Genomic DNA, 21,612 nt, shown 5'->3' on the forward strand with positions numbered 1-21,612 from the left:
CAAAGGAAACATGCTAGATAAATAATTTCACAAATATAGAAATTAAATTAACATTTTAATTTTATTAAAAATTTGATTTACCTTGGATTTTTAAAAAAAAATAATCTACACACTGTAGTCAAATGAGATTCTTTATACCTCTAGGCAATTTTTTCTCAAGGATAAAATTTTTCTACAAAATGTCAACTACTGCAAGGAAACCAACAATATACATAAATAAATTTACAGCTGGGCTTTGTAGATGGAAATCTATAAAATACAGTATAAGTTATTAGGTCCCCAAGAAATTTTAAATCTATCTATAAAAAAAAAACCGTCTTAAGATGGAAATGGTATTCATTAAAAGTTTTAAGCAAAAATTAACAATTGTTCCAAATATCTGTAATGAATACAAAAACTCAATGAAAACTTTGTTGGAAAAAACATAGTGTTGAGGAAATTAAAGAAACTGAACAGCTAAGTAGTAGAAGAAGGCAATCTAACACAGAGGTCCAGATTGCAATCAATTTTCATAATTGACTTTTGATCGAAAGAAAAATCCACATGCTTGGTTGAAGTTGAATATGATAACGATGAAGAAGATGAAAATATGTAGCGATTGTAAAGGACCAAGATGTCATGAGAGTGACTGACTGTAGGCATAAAAGGAAATGAAGATTTTAAAAGTGCTATTGTTAACTGTCAACAATGCAAAAATCTACAAATTTGCAGAAATCAGCATATAACAGTGCACTGAAAGATCTTATTGAATATATAGATTGCATAAGAGGTAAGTCAGAAAATTACACTTTATTATGTTTCTGAATATCATTCAGAATTTTTGTTATGAAAATAGATCTAAAATACTGTATTTTATTGAAATTTAATTTTTCTTTCACAGATATAACTAGTTTTATTTAAACATTCAAATTTTCACAAAGAAAAAAAATTATCTAAAAAAAACAGACAAAAAAGACTGCTATATTAATATAATATATTTAAAAAAAATATATATTACACTGATTGTTTTAAGAGAAGAAATACAGCCATATTTAATACACATTTACATATCTGTATATTCATTATTGTATATTTGGATGGGGAGGATACCACTACTATTTTCTTTACATAATTAATTTACCTAAGCTCAAAGTGTGTGAAAATGAAAGAGAAATTTTGTAGAAATAAAAAATATTAAGTCTGACCAGGATACAAGCCTAGAACTTTCTGAATAAAACTCTGAATTGCTACCACCGACATGTAGACCAGTAAAACATACTTTTATTATCCACATTAATATGAACTTTGAATTAATTTTTTTTAAGCAACTTATTAAATGTAAACTTTTTTAAACAGTTATTTTCAATTAATTCTATAATAAGTACACGTTAAATAAATGCCAATTCATTGAGTAAATTGTCTTATAATAATTTCTATGCTCATTCTAAAATCAACAACCAAGAATAGCTCATGCAATTAAGTACAATTTTTTTTTTTTAAAGTACATAAATGCTGCAGACCTAAAATATCATAAGATTCTATCCAACACTGAAGTTTTTTTTTGTTATGGTCAAATTTAAACTATTACTATTATATAAAAATAAATGCAAACAGATAAAAGAATATCGTAATAGTTAATAAAATTTTGTACAGAAATATATTTATAAAAAATTTAAAGCAGACAGCAGACATATCTATTAAAAAACAGATTTGAGTAGTACAAACTAATATAAAAACATTTTTTTTCTGTATTTTAAATTTACTTCTAACCCGAGAAAAGTATATAACTTCAACAACTTAAAAAAGATATTGATTGGAAAATTTTAACTTCACTGCTTAATAAAATATGTTCAACTCATATAATAAAATAATTTGTAAAATATAAATATTTTTATAAATTAATATTTTTCAATAACATTAATAACAAAAATATAAATATAAAATTGTATAAAAATAATACTGCAATTTATAATACATTATAATTTATAAATATATTATTTTTATAGTAAATAGATTTTTTAATCACTATTCATAAAGGCATTCTGTAATTTAAATGTTTTGCATAACATAAGAAAAAACTAACTGGAATTACAATATAATTTTAAATAAAAAAATGCTAATAAAAGAATTAAGAATACAGTAGAAACTTGGTTAATTGAAATAAATTAGACTGCCCTTATTCTTAATAAAATTTAAAAAATATAGATTATATTTAACTAACTGATCACAGCACACAAACCTTATTCATTCTCCTAGCTGAGAATCTGAATTAAATGGATCCCCAAACACAATTTTAACCAGGATCCTTTAAGATCAAAGAAAACTAAATATTTGACTAATAAAGATGCTAACATTTTCACCAATAACATTCAGAACAGTGCTTAACGTTTTTGGGACTGCAGTCATACTTACATAGCTGTAGTAAACTGTCCAGACATATCAGTTGCGTAAACTCGTTTTAAAAGTTTATCGGTTGAGTACTATCATTGTGTTAATGCGACTAATATAATCCTTTCACCGACATGTGCTGCACTATATTGGCTTTAAAAAGAATTATTTGCACTATCAACAGGTTGCAACTAAACAGTTGCCCCAATTGTAACTGAGGTTTCAGATTCAATTTCTATTTGTAGTTGATTATTCTTATTAGAAATTGATGCAGCCTCACTACCAACAAATATACTAAAATTAAGCTCTCATTTGCTAACATGTTATTATCATCATCAAAAGTATACTAGAACATTTGCTTTAACATTCATCCCCTGACTGTTTAGCAAAATTTCAATTATTACATAAATTTCGTGATTTGTCCAGATGAGAAGTAATACATCCCAGACACAAATGAGAGGAATCTGCCATTACTAACAGTTTTTAACCTAGTCTGTGCATGAATTAAGATTTACAGTAGATTAGTCCCAAAAAGGTTAACATTCTTTCCTCATCAGAAAAAAGTACATATTGAAAAAATCATAGGGAAAAACTTGTAATAATTTTTTTCTATGTCAACAGTAAGGCATCAAGAATTCATTGAAAGATGCATAAATTGTTTGAATCTAATCTGTTTGTGATTGTTATATGATTATGCCAAAAACTTGTATTTAAAATGGAAACAGTACATTAATATCAAAGGGATTACTTCAAAAATTTTTAACCTTATTTTAGTAAAACTCCAATTCTGAAATCTTCCAATAACCAATTCTCTACACCTGGTTAAAAACTTTGACAAAACCAGGGTTCTACTGCGTTTATAAATAATGTAAAATTTAATCCTAAATAACAGGAACTTAAGCATCACTAAATTCTACATCAAAAACAGAAAAAGGACAATATAAATCTATTCTAAGTATTATAAATTTCAAGTAATAAATATTGAATAAATTAAAATTATTGCAATTGAGTTTTCACAAAAATAAACCGTTACTAACAATAACAAACATTAATAAATAATTATAACAATAATTGTTAACTGGACACTTAAACATATACAAATATTAATTTTTACGAGGCACTATGTCATCTCTGGCTATAACGAAATTATACCAAGGCCACAATCATTTATCTTTTGTCAGGTTATCAATCAATCAATCAATTATAAATTAATTGTTATATAATTGGAGTACTGATAATAATTCTGTACCAAGAACACTTAACAATCTTTTTTTTTCTATATACAGGTATAATAATATCTTATTTAATACTGTATGTATAGAATAATGGATGACATTATGTGCAATTAGTGGAAGCAATTAATGACAAAGCATGCAAGAGCGTGCTGATTATTTAAACACTGGTTCTCAATATCATTGAAATCAGCCACTCTCTTCAACCTCAGCTTTGTCATTCAGCCCATTATCAGTTTTATCCTTCAATTCAAGAGCCAATTTGTATCCAAGTTCTGGACGACGATCACGTCCTTCAACCATGGCCTTCACCTGAAAATTGTTATATATAACTTCAAAGTTCACTTTTAGAAATGAGTATATTATATCTATCATTTATCTACTGATAGCTCTTCATAAATTCTTACATGGAGAGTTAGCAAACATTTTTTTTATGATTAATTCACTATTTAAGCATGAAGCTCATGCCATGGGAATATGATATGGAAATTTTATAGTGTATGAAAATTATCATGAGTTATTAATTCAACAATAAACTCTATTAAACCATTATTTAGGAATAAACTCTATTAACGGAGCCAGCATCCCTCCAATGGATGTTTTAAATAATTAAGATGGTTTTAAATTAAATTTATCCTTTTTACAACCACCAGCTTAAACAATATCAGTTAATTTATAATACAACAGTCATTTTGCAGTTTCATAGTATTGTTTATTTGTCAATTAATTCTTTTTCTTCATTTATTTATTTTCTTTATTAATATTTTTTTCTGTAGTGTCTAGTGAAGATAATTGTTTAACAATCAAAATTTCCATGTAGGTTTAGATTTGATATAATAATTTTGAAAACAGTTTATGCGCATAATGTTGTTTTCCAATTGACAAGGACAATTATTTTAATTTTTGTTTAAGAGTTCATATATTTATAAAATATTACCTTTTAACTTAAAGTGGTTAAATATTGGGCTATTGTGGTTAAATAAGTGGTTAAATATTATAAGGTCTATTCAGAAAATAACCTAACATTTTTTATTACACGCCAATGGAAATATTTAGTGACATGCAGATGAAAGCAATTTGTTTTGCATAACATGTAGTCACATGTTCTTGGATTGTTGACATCTTGTTTAGTTTTTGTGTTATTAAATTGAGTGTAACACGTTAGTAGTGATTTTTGTGATGTGTGATTTTCAAGAGCAAAGATACAATGTAGAATTTTGCATGAAACCAGGGAAAACTTTCAAAGAAATATTTCAACTTTTGAAACAAGCTTATGGAAATGATGCTCTGGGTTGTACATAATGTTACGAATGGTTTTAACAATTTAAAGGTGGTCTTCAACCAACTGAAGATGACCCTCAACCAGGAAGGTCTCGACTTCAACTGATGATACCTGTATTCACAAAATCAACGATCTGATGCATGTACATCACTGATTGACTATCAGAGAACTTGCAGAAGAGGTTAGCATCTGAATCAGATCATGCCATGACATTTTGACCGAAAAATTGAACATGCATCAAGTTGCAGCAAAGTTTGTTCCTTGTTTGATGACTGAACAGCAGAAAGAACATCAAGTGGATGTTCATTGGCAACTCTTAAACAAGCCAATGGCAATGAAACATTCATGCAAAGGATTATAATATGAGACGAAACCTGGGTTTATGGCTATGACACAGAGACAAACGTTCAATCATCAAAAAATTGCACGTTACATAAATTGCTACTAACACATTGCACTCAAATAAAAATAACATGTAAACCAAATTAGATATCAACAATCCAAGAACATGTGGTTACACAGGAGGTTATGCGGAACACAATGCTGCCAACCACACATCACTAAATATCTCCACTGGCGTGTAATTAAAAATGTTTGGTGGTTATTTTCTGAACAGACCTTGTGTATATATGTATATAAACTAAAATGTATCTTTTATTATTAAATTAAATACAATTAATGTAATTTTGTTTTCTTTTAATGGAATTATTAACAATTAAATCTATAAATAAATTTTTTTAACAACTAAAAAAAATCACTTTTTTCTTAGTTTTACTTTACATCATTTAACATCTTATTTTTTACTAGTCATCGTTTATTTTTTAAAGTCATCATCTTTATAATTATTATTATATAATAATTAATATTTAGCTTGCACTCTTTTTCATTATATGTTCAAACAATAACTGAAAACAGATCTGCTAAATCATAAATTTACATAATTAGCAAAGGTTCCTATAAATCTGGTCTATATTTCTTATAAGTAAAGCTGATAATTTTGTGGTTACTTTGAAACAAGGATATAAATAAAAGATAATTAAACTTGAAAGCAGTTTCATCTCGTTTCTCAATATAGAATAGTATACATGCAAAATTCTAGGCACACTTTGATATGAAATTTATTAATGTAATGCAGTTAAATAAGATCTTCTGTACACAAGATAAAAATTTAACCAATTTCAAAAGAAAACACCTACAGAAATGCATAAAATATCGCCATTTATGAGCTATTTGTCCTTAATGCTAAGCTTGTTTGATAATTTTCCTCACATAATACCAAATAATCCTACAGCTATTAGTAATTTAAAAACCCAATGCTGAACATTTACTTTAAATTTTATTTTTATGAATGTAAATCTAATTTCCTCTTTTGCAGTTGATTCATAAAGAAGATTATGAAGTTGGTGAAGAGCAGTGCATATCTAAAAACGTTATTGAGATCTCGCTCTCTAACTATTTTCTCTTACTCCTAACATAGCAAAAGCAGTAGATATAAATTTTACAATCTGCTCAACTTCACTAAATACTTGATTGACATGACATTTAACACTTTCAGAAAACAATTATTATTCAAAAATATGATAGTATTTTATGAAAGCAAGAAAACTTCAAAATATTTTTAATATTATCTTTTTTTATATATACAGACCAAATGATTGTACTTTCATTGTATAAGTAATAATTGAATTTTCAAGTTTCCAAATCAATTACCCAAAAATTGTATTCACACACAAGGAAACTAGGCCAACCACTATCATTATATATCTGAAAAAATCTAAAAAGGCATAACACTACTTAATTATCATTATTTGTTTACTTATTTTTAAGCACAAATTAAACAAAAAACAATGTTGCTCCAGGTCTGACAAATCAATTGACTACAAAACTAAAAAAATAACATTTAAGAATATCTTTTTAATTAAATAGATTTTAAATTGGTAAAACAAGAAATCACACAGCTCTGAAACCTAAATAGATAGTATTTTGAATGAAGAAAAATATACCTTAGGTTGTACAGCACTTGAAGTTATGGAATAATAACCAAACAATATAAAAAAAGAATTTGAAAAGATGCTACGGAAGGTAAGTAATAGTAAAGTAAAAGTTTTACAAAAATAGACAGAAGTGAAGAGAATTTGAATCTGAATAACAAAAAGTTAATTATGAAAAACAGAATTAATTAAGTACAGCATAAAAATACATACTTGATTAGAGCTGATAATTACACCATGATTTGAAGTAAGAGTATTCTTGGTTTTTTCAATATCCAATAAATCAACACCACGACAACAATCATCAACTAATATAGTACGATATCCAATGGATAACGCATCGGCAGCAGTAGCACCTGCATTTCAAAGGGAAATAAAATCAATACAACCTGAAATATTATTCTAATAATGAACTATCTTTAGCAACACACAAGAAATCTAAGAATTTCACTTACTTTTAGCAGACAATTAATATACAAGGGTCTTTCAGAAATTTTCCACTTGCATAGAAAACATGAAATTTTTCAGAAATGTTTTTTTTAATTTTCAATGCAGTCCACTTGAAGTTTGGTATATTTAGACCAATAACATTTCAACTTTTTAATACAGTCAGTATAATACGATCTGTCAAATTCTGCAAAGTAAGCAGTTGTCTAAGCTTTGACCTCATTATTTGAAGAGAATCTTCATTTCTACTAGTTTTATAGTTTGAAAAGAGGAAGTAATTGTTGGGAGCCAAATCTGGCACATATGAAAGCACTTCAAAAGCACAGGTCATGAAATTTTGCAGCAATAACCAGACACATATGTGTAAGCACAATATCATGGTGAAAATCTTTTTTATTTCTGGCCAGATGTAGGCATTTGAATAGCATTCATTAACTTGTCTATTAGTGAAGTACATTACTCTCCAGTGATAATCCTGCTTTTTCCCGGATATTTATGAGCACCACACTATGAGAATCCAAAAAAACCATAACCATGATTTTTGTGCAAATGCAATCATTTTTACTTTCTTTGGCGTACTTTCACCTGCTCCCACCCAGTGTTTGGTATCTGACATGTAATGGTGAACCCATATTTCATTTACTGTTATAAATTTTAAAGAAACTCAGTAGAATCATGTTTAAGTAAGTGTAAATACCCTCAAGAAAAGTTCAGTCAATTGTTAACACACGTGGCAACTATCAAACTTAAAGCTTTTTCATACCCAAAACATTGTGTAAAATGTTGTGGACACTGTCTATCAAGAAGTTTGTAATGTCAGCAAGCTCACATATCTTTATTCAGCAATCATTTAATATGGCACTGTGAATTTACGTAATGATTTTGTCGATTACAGTGGTCTGATCATCTTGAGCATTCATCATGCTGAATGGATGTAGGACCATCCATGCTTAAATTCAGCAGCTTACTTTTTATCTTTAAAAATGAATGGGAAAAATTCTTTAGAGTGGAATCTAACTCTTTTGTATGTCTGTTGGGGTTAACCTATTAAAACAAAGTACTTCATAGCAACTGGAATTCCATTTTTCAGAAAACTGTCAAAACTTGTTTCCTTTACCTGATTGCCACAAACAAGCAACTAAATGATCTGAAACTTGGTAGCATGCCATTTACAGGATTATACTTGATAAATATAATCAAACACTTCTACCATCTATATGTCAGACCAAGAACTTTCTGAACAATTCTGATATTAATAAAGCCATATATTTTACTACTTATGTCAGTTTTTGTTTTTAGTTGTCATTCCTGCATTATGCTTTTTTATATGTAATTATTAATGATCAATCACCTTTTTTTTTTGAAGCACCAAAGCATTCATAGAAATTGCATTCACCATAAACTTCAATAATTAACAGGAATGGCAAAAATTGAAATAAACAAAAAATAAAGCAACAGCCTTCAGTTTTATATGAGGCACAAAGATAAAAGTTAAAACAAATCTTAGTAATTATTTTCAGGTGGAACTTTAATTATACAGAGTATATCACGAAGTTCTCCCAGAACTTTCATAACCTATTCTACTCGAGAAAAAAATGAAAAAAATTTCATATAAATATATGTCCTAAAATGCTTCATTTGTGAGTTACAGCTAGTTTGCTCAAATTTCAGCTACCCCAATGAAATGAAGTCTTACTGAAATTTTTAGGTCATTAATTAAGAAGAGAATTAGTGATTTTTGACCTGAAACATCGAATAAAATAAGTCCCAGAACCATCACTGCAGTAGTTTTTGAGAAATCTGGGAATAAAACCAAAAAATCGGGGTAAAAAACCCTATTTTTTATGCTTGAGATACAATAATTCTGTTAAATGGGTAACACAGAAAACTTTTAAACACAACTTGTAGAGAATTTGATTCTAAACCAAATGGTTAGATAAGTTGAATAAAACAAAAAGTTAGAAAAATTAAAATTTTATTTGGAAACAATATATTACTACTACATTTGTCAGAAAAATAGTTATTTGATGAAAACAAAACAAGTTTTTTTTTTTCGTGAAAAATTTGTAAAAACAAAATTTACTGTTAAAAAATAAAAAAAAAAAAGACTGGAAATTACACAACAAATATAAAGTAAAAATAAATAAATAAAAATTATTTAGATAATATTTTTTTTATTAATGACAGAAATACATAAAACTGTTTGAAAAATTATTATTTCTAAGTTGGCAATAAAATAACAACAGCTGATCAACAATCCACAATACCGTATTAGCGTTTAAATTGTTCTATAAGGCATATTAAGGTACTGGTACTCGATACCTTATCGAGTACTGTGAACTGTGCTGTCATTAGCAAAGGTTGTCTGTGAATTTTAGTTTGAATGTGATCTGTTTGCCAATGAAGTAATGCCATACTTAACAGAGAACTATGCTGATATAGTATTCATTTTGAGTATGTGTACTGGTAACGCTACAGTAGAATATGAAACACGTTTTCCGAATTGCAGGATTCTAGGTCCCAAAACAATTAGTTTGACTTTTCACAATCTTCGGGAAAACAAGTTCATTACCTAGTATTTGTATCCAGCTACAAATGTTGAACAGAGCGTTCATACGAATGCTCTGTTCAACATGGTGTGCTGATGAAATTATTATCGATGCAGTTCAGTGCAGTCTAATTTGAATACGATTGTGGATACCGGTATACAGGAATGGTCGATCTGAGACTGTACAAGACTACACCTTCATTTATATTCACACATATCATCCTCTGAAGTAATACCTTACGGTGGTGAGGCAAATTTCACTTGAAATGACAATTTATGAAAAGCATACACTGGCAGAAATAAATACGCATGAAACAGTGGAAGGCAACTTTCAACACCAATTTAGCTTCAATGTATGGTGCAGCCTTCACAATCAGCTGTTTGGACCACTCATATTACTTGGCTGCTTAAATGCTGAGGTCTACTTGGACATTTCTTTAAGAAGAATTGCCACAGCAGCTGCTTGAAGATGTCCTCTGGTGCTGAGACGGAAAGCATACTTACAGTACAATGGCACTCCTCCCCACTTCTCTTGTGCCATTTCCATTCACTTCACCCAACATTTCCTGAGAAATGGATCGGTCATGGAGGTCCACATTCCTAGCTACAAAGATCGCCTGATCTAACACCTTCAGATTTTTGCATCTGGGGATGGATGAAAAATATTGTATACGAAACAAAAATACTTTCTTGTGAGGAATTGATTAACAAAAATACTGTCTTGTGAGAAATTGATTGTCTGCACTATGGATGCGGTTGAGCAAATTAAGGACAGCCCTGAAGAACTAAAAAGAGTAACAAAATTAGTACAGAAGTGTGTCAAGAAATGTTTTTAAAATGGCGGGCTCATTTTTCAATATTTATTATAAACTGGTACGTATAATACACTTTGGTTTAGTGTACTGTTTCTACATAAAATTCAAATTTTTGTTAAGTTTTCTTTAATTTACTCAACTTTATCTGTTTAATACCCATTTCACAATGTTATTGTAAATCAACGATAAAAAACAGGGTTTTTTACCCCAAACACATTGATTTTTCACCCCATATTTCTCAACAAATACTACGGCTATGATTCTGTTTTTTTTTTTTTTTTTTTTTTTTTATTTTTCAAGTGTATGACCATTTCACCAGGGTAGCTGAAATCAAAGTGAGATCTTCTACTAGCTCTAACTAGCAAAGGTCATATGTTTATATGAACCTTTTCCATTAGTTTCTTGAGTAGAACAGGTTATGAAAGTCCCAGGAGAACTTTGTGATACATCCTCTACATTCAATAAAAAAGCAGCACGAGCAATAAAAAATGTTACTCTCCTACCAGAAAATCATGCCGCATTAAAATATTCAATTAAATTTCAGAAATTTTAAAACAATTAACCTTAATCATTAATTAATAAATGCTAAAAAAATTCATTTTTATTTTCTAAACTTCACTTACAAGAGCCACACAGAACATGATACACTTTTAAAGAAGGCAGATTTTATAATAATTTCACAACATGTTCTAGTATAAATTGTGAAATTTCACTAACATTATAAATATAATGTTAAGGAGCATTGCTAAGTGACCTTCAGTTGAAGGGACAAAATCTATCCTATATATCACTGTATGTTTTGCTCAATTATAAACCTAAAAATACACAAATATTCATGGTATGTTTGTCACCCATTTGAACACTGTGCACAAAAAATTATGAATACAAAAACATTAACCTAAAATAAAGATGTAAAAAATACATTTTATTGAATAATTGATTATGATAAATATCAACAAACTTACCAACACAAACATCATATGCCAGACCACATACATAAATATCAGTGACACCCCTTTCTTCCAGTTGGGCAACAAGTGTTGTTTGAGTTAATTTTTTATTATCCCAAAAAACTGAGTAAGAATCAACATCTGGATTTGTGCCTTTATATATTTTAACTGAATTCTCAACAACCTTTAAAGAAAATTACTTGAGATAGAAATTAATACATAAATAAACAAATAAATACATAGGCATAACAAAAAATACTGTATTACAACACACACACAAAATCTGATTTAAAAAATCAACAGTAATCACACTGAAATACCAAGCTATTTAATATAAACTTATAAATTTCTGTAATATGCTTTTTAAATTTGTAGATTATCACATGTTATAAAATGCTATATCAACTCATGCTGCATCACCAATATTATAAAACTGGTTAAATATGATCAACTGAATTAAATATTGTTTACACACCAGGCAAGTAGTTAAGATTTTTTTTAGGGGGGAGCTAAGGGGGCTGATGATGATGATTAATAATAATAATAATAATAATAATAATAATGAAAAACATTTTATATTTAACAGTTTTTTATACTTTACTGCATTTGAAAAATACAAAACGCTTAGATTTGTACATCATTTATTACGTAAACAAGAATCATAATGTTAGTGTATAATTTTTTTCATAATGCACATTTATACTTAACACTCACACAATTACACTCAAATAAAAATTATGAATTATTAGAAAGCTAGTCATCGATTTTTTCTCGCCATAACATCTAAAATTCCATCAAACTTCTCTGTGCACTAACAAACTTAATCTTCCATCCCCAACTTGTTACACACAATCGTTTTGACTCTCATCATTGTGGAGAACAAGCGTTCATTACTACATTACCAGAAAAGTCACTAAAACTTACAAGAGATAATGGATATTCAGCAAATATTCTTTATTGTAATGATGCAATATTTCAAACACTTCTAGATCACATTTTAAATTTAATGACTTTATCTCCTCGCACCAAATAAGATACTCCACATGGAGGACATGTCAGAACATTTACTATCGTAATAGTCATACATGGCTAAAATATCTAGTTCATCTACTTTTCGAGGACTAGCTGAACCTGGCAAACGAACTTGAAAACTTTTTAAAAATATTTGGAACATCGTCTAACTGCCTATGCATATTTAGAATGCAATAAGCAAGTGTTGCATTTCTGGCTTGTGGAAAATCCCCAGTAATGAATTATTTTTATAAGTATTGCATCAGAGAGAGAGTGCGGCGCTCACATGTCGAGTAATGGCATTACTCTTGCAGGGGTAGTAGGAGATTAATGATTACGGAGATAACAAGTTGGGTGCTGCCAATCTACAAAAGAAATCAATCGAGTGACCATTTGTAAGTACTGTTTAAGGTTTTAAAACATAATCCAAATGAATTCCGCACTGATTAATAACTTTAGTCAAACATTAAGCTATTACAAATACTGGAAACGAAAGAAAAATCAAAACAACAGGTAGTATCTGTGGACAAGCTTCAAAAAAGGCAAAGTTGTTAAATAACCTGCTTTTTTGATTGCATAAGGCATAATATGGATTATCTAGAAAAAAAATCATCACAGAATATAAAGAAGTATTATTATTATTATAACAAATCAATGATAGAATTACGCAAAAATGATTGTATTTGACAAATAATGAAAATGTACCAGTTCCACAATAAAAAATTACAGCCCAATTTACATCAATTGTAAAGTGTCAATACACTGCATCCACATATTCTCCCTATTTTGGAGATTTCAACTAATCATTTTTTCTTTCACTATCAAAAATCATGAATATCACTTGAATAAATGTATCATGCTAAAAGAGAAAATGTCTTTCTTTTATTATATTTTCATTGCTATTATGGAAAACTATCAAATGACCTTTGCAGTATATCAATCTACAAAATGAATATGTGAAAAATAGAATTCATAGCAGGCAATTTCACAAATTTAATGACATATCTCAAATTGGTTATGAAGCTACATGCTTGAAAATTATTTAAAATATAGTGCCTTTTTTTATAGAATGTTGTGTTTACATTTCACTCTCCTCCAAATCAGAAGTATATCAATGTTTTTATAACTCATCTCAAGGCCTACTAAGTAATTCTAAATATAAATTAACAATCCTAGGCAATCTTAATTTATCCAAAATAACAGACAGCAAATATCAGTTAAACAATACTGTAACGATAAAAGCTTAAATAATTTTATATCGCTAATTAATTCTTTAGCTGTATTAAAAAGCTTAACTACTTATTAAAGGGGATGTATATCATCTAGCTCTCAATATTGTGATTAAAGGTAACATATAAGGTTCAAAATTTTCCTTTGCTCAACAAAGTTGATTGTAACTTTAAGAAAGCAATTTTGTTAACATGTATATGCAAACAATCAAATGGAGTAGAATAAACTGAAAACACTTAATGATGTAAACTTAGCACTAGACTGGTTTTATAATAAAAAAGAAGAAGTATTCAATATTGCTGTACCTCTCACAAAATACCAAAAAAGGACTTATCCTGAAAGGAATGACAGCAAATTAATCAAAATACTAAAGTTAAGGAATATTACATAAGACAAGTTTAGAAACAATTTTTACATGTAAAAATTTCAGGTATTAAGAAATAATGTCAAACAAAAAATTAAATTATTATATCATAATTATATCAATAGTACTGAGAATGCACTAAACCGTGAGTAACTTTATGGTCTTTCATAAAAAATCAACCATCTAATTCTGACTAATGTCAGGAATATTTTAATAGAAATTTTTCATTTAGCAGTAAATGAGAAATACCACAAATCCTTCACTAAGTCTAGTGGAAGAATTTCAATTGCCTTCTTTACTGTAAAAGAGAAATTTCACAGGTTCAATATATTTACATAGAATCATTAATGGTTTTGCAGATAACTGCTGGCTATTAGGTAAAATAGATTTACATGTCCCTGCAATTAAAATGCACTCTAGGCAAATATTCAGTATGCTTAGAGCTTACATATTACAGTAAGTTGATTCAACATTACTATTTATGATGAAAAAGTTGATGAATTAAATTTGTACAGAAATAAACATTTCTGACTGTAATATCAACGAATTTCTAAACATGATCTCTACACATTATCGAAGGTTAAATCAACATGATGTCCTGAGCTGAATTCAGTGTATTACTGTATCTAATGTTTTATAAAAACAATTTTTTTTTGTTTATTTTTAATTTTCATCTTGTAATACTATTGTTTGAAGAAAAACCTCTGTTTACTGTTTTATACAAGATAGTAAATTCTAGTTAATTTGTTATAAATTAAATGTAGAATTATGTTATTATGATTGTTTATCATAATAATACAATCCACATTGGTGCACTGTATGTGGATTTATTCTATTGTATACAAACAATAAAACAAATATACATTTAAGGAGATAACTGTGTATTTATTACATCACACACGGTAATAGCAAATGAAAATGTTTAATGTGATAAGTTTAACATATTTGTAATTTTTCTTTCCTTTTAATATTATAAAATAACTGATTGCGTATACACGGTTGTTATCTACACGATGATAAAAGACTGATTAGAATATAAAGGGATTTTGCAAATGTAAATATAATCAATTTAACAAAAGGAATGAAATGGAGTGTAAAATGACGAAATGGAAAATGCACTTCATTACACTTAAAATAATTTACAATATTCCTATTTTATATACAATAAAACGCGTGGTGAATGGAAAATGATTTTCTCATCGAAAATTTTACTTGCAATATATTAGGTTTTCAGTAAAACCTAAACAAGTTGCATAAATTTACAGAGAAAGTCACCATGTTTTTAGTTACCTTGATAATTAAAAACATAGATATTAACCAATAAGTACACCAACTTTAACACTGCTTATTTATAGAATGAATTTATTTAATCTTCAAAGATTATAAATTGCTTTAAATGTAATAAAACAATATTACAAACTTACCAGAATTAAAATTCTAAGAATGTAACAATTTCTGTGACCATATGACAATTGTTAATGTAATATCAGAAAAAGTCAGTGACTTTTTTTCCTTTAGTCAGAATTTAAAAATAAATAAACGTAACTGTACAAATACGTCTAAAAAAAATTTAAACTGTCATTCTTCATCAAATTTATCATTAAAAATTGTAACCTAAAGTTCACAAAATTATTTTATCCTAATATTGAATAATTACCTTAAGCTCTTTGTGCAATTCTGCACCCCATGAATCTTGTACACAATGCCTTGGCCAAAGTCGTTGTTTCATAAGAGGTGGGCCTTCAAATACAACAGTATCATACAGCTGTGCCTCTTCAGCAGTTACCTATAATTAAAGGAATAAGTAACTTACAAATTAGCAAACAAAGTCTTAACCAAACTTAATTCAAAGACTTAACCTTCTATAAAAAAATAAAAAAGGCAAAACTTGATTACTGTATGTTGATAAATTAGCAGCAACATTGTAAAAATTACTTTTTTATGAAGACTATCAGACAAAGCATTTGAAAAAAGACTAAATATATCTATAACTGGAAGGCAACATTAACTTCAATAACAACAGAAGGTCAGTAATTTGATCTTTTCCCATACCATTAAAGGATAGTAATGGAGTAATGGGAAAAAGTAAGGAGCTGTGTTTAAAATACAATGTCTTAGTGAATGAACAAAAAAGGAATCAAAAAACTACTGAATGGAATAACTTAAAAAAAGCACATATACTTTCTTTACTTCATAAAAATATACAAACATTATTCAGAACATGTATTAATGGTTTGCAATACTCCTGCCTAAAATGGTAGGCAGTAAAAACTCTAATGGAATATTTACTTTTAATGACAACTTAAATCATTTATAATGTTTATACTTACTTTAGTATGTCATTAAAAATGACTTAAGTTTTAAGGCTCTTTTTCTTTCTTTTTTTTTAGCCTCTGGAGCCACTGTAAGGTATAACTTTAGAGGATATATATGAATCTAAATGAAGTGTAGTCTTGTACAGTCTCAGGTCGACAATTTAAGGCTCTCAAAGATGTAAGCTGTAAGATTGGTTAACCTTACTCAAGAAAGCTACTAAAAGCAATTGAAAAGTTGCAGATTAAGAACATGTAAAATTAGAAATACCAAAAAAGAAATTACATACATGTGAGTGAATCTGCAAGATTGTAGTTACGGCAACTAAATGTGCAAAGATACAAATTATATAAATTGAAATAATAAGGATCATTTTAAATTAATTGATATAGCAAGAATTCCATGATCACAGGAAGAATTTCACAATCACAGGGATATTCAACCTGTACTAATAGCAAAACTAATGTCATTAGCTAAAACTAATGTCATTAGAGCATGTTGGATACAACATTTAATATCCATTATAACTCATTTCCAGAAGTGCAACTTTGTTATGAGTAATAAAAATTTTTTATTCAATACTATGGGAGCAAGTAGCTACAATTTGGTTCCAAATATCAGCGTTGGTCCATATATCTGATCAAACAAAACTTAAGCAAATTATATATATATATGTTATACATTTTTTCTTCAAAATTAGTGCTTTCCCAAGTGAATAAGTCATGATAAACAAAATTTCTAGGTGGTATTAATCCTTCATATGGTATTAATACATGCCATCATAAAGTTTACGCTGATTTCTTCAACTATAACCTATGCAATTAGAATTTTTAAAATTAATGTCATTACTTGTAATTAAAATAAACTCTAAAGAAGTTTTTGCTCAAGAAATTAAAAAAAAAGAAGAAAAAAAATAATTATAGAGTATAATGGAATTACTCTTAATTGTATATAGAATAATGCAGTCCATATTCTAGTTAGATTTTTTTTTGAAATTTCACAACTTCAATTATAACACCTTACATTAAAAATAATATACATCTTCTAGAATCATTTCATGGACTAGAATGAACATTATTTTGAATTTTTGCTTTTTACTGGTTCCAGTGCGTTATAAATTGGTGGTTTTTTCTTCAGATATTTATAATAATATATATAATAATAGATAATATAATAATAATATTTTCACAGATAGCTGTGAAAACTTGTTAATAATTGTTTATTATGCCTAAATCTTTAACAGAATTTTTTTTGGAGAAGTATAGCATGTTTAAAAACTAAACTTTAAAGCAAAACTATAAAAAAAAAATGACTACATAAGAAAACAGTTTAAATAATAACAGAACAGTCTGAATGGGATTGAGGAATACCTCCATACAGTCTAACCAATTACAGCAGCATATGAAAGATGGATTTGTTCCAAAAAATTTTTACTTTTTGAGGGCATTTAAATGTTTGCAGTAATACTAAACTGTTGTAGTATTATTATTTTTAGAATATAAAAGCAAAGATGTACATACAAATTTACAATCATTGATTTTTCTAAGTAATATTATACTGGTAACATTTTTCTTTTAAATGCCTCTATAATTATTTCTGCAGACTTTTTTATGTAATACAATTATGTTATACTATTTTAAATAATTATAGCTGTAGAGGTATATGATGATAATTATATTAAATTTTATATTGATGTTATTAGCAATGAAAAATAAAATCCATTCTTAAAGTAAAAAAATAACTAATTATTAACATACTACTAAATGAAATTGATAAATTTTAATATGATATTTTATTGCTTTTAAGAAAAATATACATTTTTAATACTGAAAAATTATCTAAATCAAAACACGTTTAAAATAATAATTAAAAGGCAAAGAATAGATATTAACTGCCATTATTCATTCATTATGTTATTCACTTACAAAGAAAAGTAAAAATTATACTATTTAAAAAAGTTTAAGTAGTAATTACAAAATTATTTCCTTATGGCAAACATAAGGAAATTAAATGCAACAAACTCATACTGCAGTAATATATATATATATATATATATATTACTCATATATAAAAGATAATAAAACTCTCATACAGCATTATATTTGTTGTAACTCTCTTTTACAATTCTAACTTACATTTAAGAATAATATATAAAATTCAACAATAGTAAAACATACCACACTAGAAGAATGCACTTTTCTTTGTGGTAAATTATCAATAAAAGACACATGATCACTTGGATGCCAATCCAATGAATAGAATACTGTATCAAAATTAACAGTATCTAGCAACTTATTTATAGGTTCTATAACCTGTAAAATATTTAGACACCACATTTAATAAAAAACATTAATAAACAAATAACATATTTTCACTTTATTCCTCCAACTAACTGAATAGTACCAAATCTAAGAAAAATGAATGAAAAAAAAATTCAATTTAACTTTTTATTTAACAATTTATTTAAACAGTATGTAAATTATTACATGCTGTTTAAATAAATATAGATTAAGAAATAAATGTTTGTAAATGAAATACTACATTTACTGGAAACAGAAAAGCAACAGTTGAGTTATGAAGAGAGCAGTAAACTTCCATATACTTACAAATGGATAGTTTTACAACTGAATTATCTACAGATAAGGATTCTGAAAATGGAAAAAAATTTTCTTTCCTATGGCTTGTTTGCAATATTAATTAATAATAAACTGAACTGTTTTTCTATTAATTATGTTTCTTTGTGACCAAGTGATAAACCAAAAGGATGTAAAATAAAGGTAATAAATAAATCAACAACTAATGCCATAACTGTTCTCTAATGAAAACAAAGTTAAAATACTAAGCATAATTAATTTTATTAAAGAACAAGACCACAGAAATCAATTCCACTTTATAAAAGAAAATCCACTGAGGAATATTTATAACAAAAATGAAAAAAGTAACTTTTTAAAGAAAATTATAAATAAAATTGTACATACTTGCAAATAATATAACTTTGCATTAATTGAACAAAAAATAATTTTTGTTAATTCTATACTTGATTTCTGTTAAGTGAAAACATTAAAGTGTGATCTCCCGATTCATTCATTTTTTCTTCATAATCTAAAATAATCGTGTCTAAGTTCAATCTGTACATGGCAGTTAAGGACAGCAATTTATATTTACATAAATTAGTTTTTAGCTTAACGTCTTAAATATTTTTTTTTTAAATTTGGTATCAAAATCTTGATAGAAGCATCAAGATTGATGTGATCCTGTAACCGTAAATAACTTGATGCATAAAATAGTAAAGCCTGAATAACACGAAGTTAAGGAGAAGCAGTTTTTTTTTAATTACTGAAATTTTGATTTAGTAAAGGGTTGCAGTACTGTTCAGTGATGCAATGTTGTTCCTTTGGGCTAACATGTAATGATAATGATAATATTCGTGTAATGCAAGCATAATTTTTTGTATACTAAAACAGTATTGCTTAGTTGGTGAGCAGACAGTAGACAAGAATTCTCAAGTATTAAAATATATATATATCTCAAGTATCTAATATATTAAATACATAAAAAGAATAAAAAACTGTAATATAACATTACACAACAAACATCAGAATCTGTAAATAGAAACAAATTAAACAAACTGCACCTGGCAAAGAATTTAACTGAACTATATGGCAATTCTTTTAATAGACAAAATTAATTTTTTTTCATTTCTGTAAAAAAAAATCAAAATAAGGTAAAGTTAGATGACATCAAAAATAAAGAAAATTCTAAGAAATGCTTATTGATAAATTTTAGTATATTAAAAAATGAATTAAGCTAATAAACACACTTTTTCTTTGCTACCTTATTTGAGGAAGCAGATCCCCCCCCACTCCACCCAAAATCACAGTAACTAAACTAATGAAAAAAAAAAAAAAAGGTAAAACACAGAATAAGCCGACAATTTTAGCTAAAAATATTTAATTTAATTATCAATTACAATATAATTTTAAAAATTTTTACTTCATAAAAAGAAGGAAAATTAAATAATCAATGTTTTTGAGAAAATGAGGCTAGTTATTTAAGTTTGACTGTAAAATGTATACAATATATATATTTATATAACTATAATACATATATAAAATATAGAATTTTTCAATATATTTTTACTGTTATTTAACAACCACCTATTTTAATACTGCACAATAACTATTTGTTTTTCATTTCCATAACAATTATATAAATTTTTAAAGATAAATTTGTAGTTACTTATTTGGACAGACGTAGTTATAGTGGTGGAAACACAGAGATGAAGTTGTACATCTTTAACAAAAAATTAATTTGACAATTGAATTTTCAATAACAAACTAATATTTTTTTTACTTAAGAGTTTTTTTTTTTTTTGTCTTCAGTCATTTGACTGGTTTGATGCAGTTCTCCAAGATTCCCTATCTAGTGCTAGTCGTTTCATTTCAGTATACCCTCTACATCCTACATCCCCAACAACTTGTTTTACATACTCCAAACGTGGCCTGCCTACACAATTTTTCCCTTCTACCTGTCCTTCCAATATTAAAGCGACTATTCCAGGATGCCTTAGTATGTGGCCTATAAGTCTGTCTCTTCTTTTAACTATATTTTTCAAAATGCTTCTTTCTTCATCTATTTGCCGCAATACATTTTCATTTGTCACTTTATCCACCCATCTGATTTTTAACATTCTCCTATAGCACCACATTTCAAAAGCTTCTAATCTTTTCTTCTCAGATACTCCGATTGTCCAAGTTTCACTTCCATATAAAGCGACACTCCAAACATACACTTTCAAAAATTTTTTCCTGAGATTTAAATTAATTTTTGATGTAAACAAATTATATTTCTTACTGAAGGCTCGTTTAGCTTGTGCTATTCGGCATTTTATATCGCTCCTGCTTCGTCCATCTTTAGTAATTTTACTTCCCAAATAACAAAATTCTTCTACCTCCATAATCTTTTCTCCTCCTATTTTCACATTCAGCGGTCCATCTTTGTTATTTCTACTACATTTCATTACTTTTGTTTTGTTCTTGTTTATTTTCATGCGATAGTTCTT

General features: G+C 27.5%; 1 protein-coding gene across 2 annotated transcripts in view; it reads right to left on the reverse strand.

The window, feature by feature from the left end:
• The window catches only part of Naam (Nicotinamide amidase), a 60,322-nt gene that overhangs the window by 12,906 nt on the left and 25,804 nt on the right, over positions 1-21,612 (reverse strand). Inside the window, exons 5-9 of one of the 2 annotated variants that reach the window (XM_075370660.1) lie at positions 18,728-18,862; positions 15,895-16,023; positions 11,648-11,816; positions 7,086-7,228; positions 2,069-3,911 (exon numbers count right to left, since the gene is read on the reverse strand). In XM_075370660.1, the coding sequence (XP_075226775.1) occupies positions 3,789-3,911; positions 7,086-7,228; positions 11,648-11,816; positions 15,895-16,023; positions 18,728-18,862 (699 nt within the window). In that variant the 3' untranslated portion in view covers positions 2,069-3,788. Of the gene's footprint in view, positions 1-2,068; positions 3,912-7,085; positions 7,229-11,647; positions 11,817-15,894; positions 16,024-18,727; positions 18,863-21,612 lie in introns of those variants that run through there. The other variant, XM_075370659.1, reaches the window with a different exon arrangement.

This window comes from Lycorma delicatula, chromosome 7 (assembly GCF_047948215.1).
Source record: "Lycorma delicatula isolate Av1 chromosome 7, ASM4794821v1, whole genome shotgun sequence".
In the NCBI taxonomy this organism is placed as follows: Eukaryota; Metazoa; Arthropoda; class Insecta; order Hemiptera; family Fulgoridae; genus Lycorma; species Lycorma delicatula.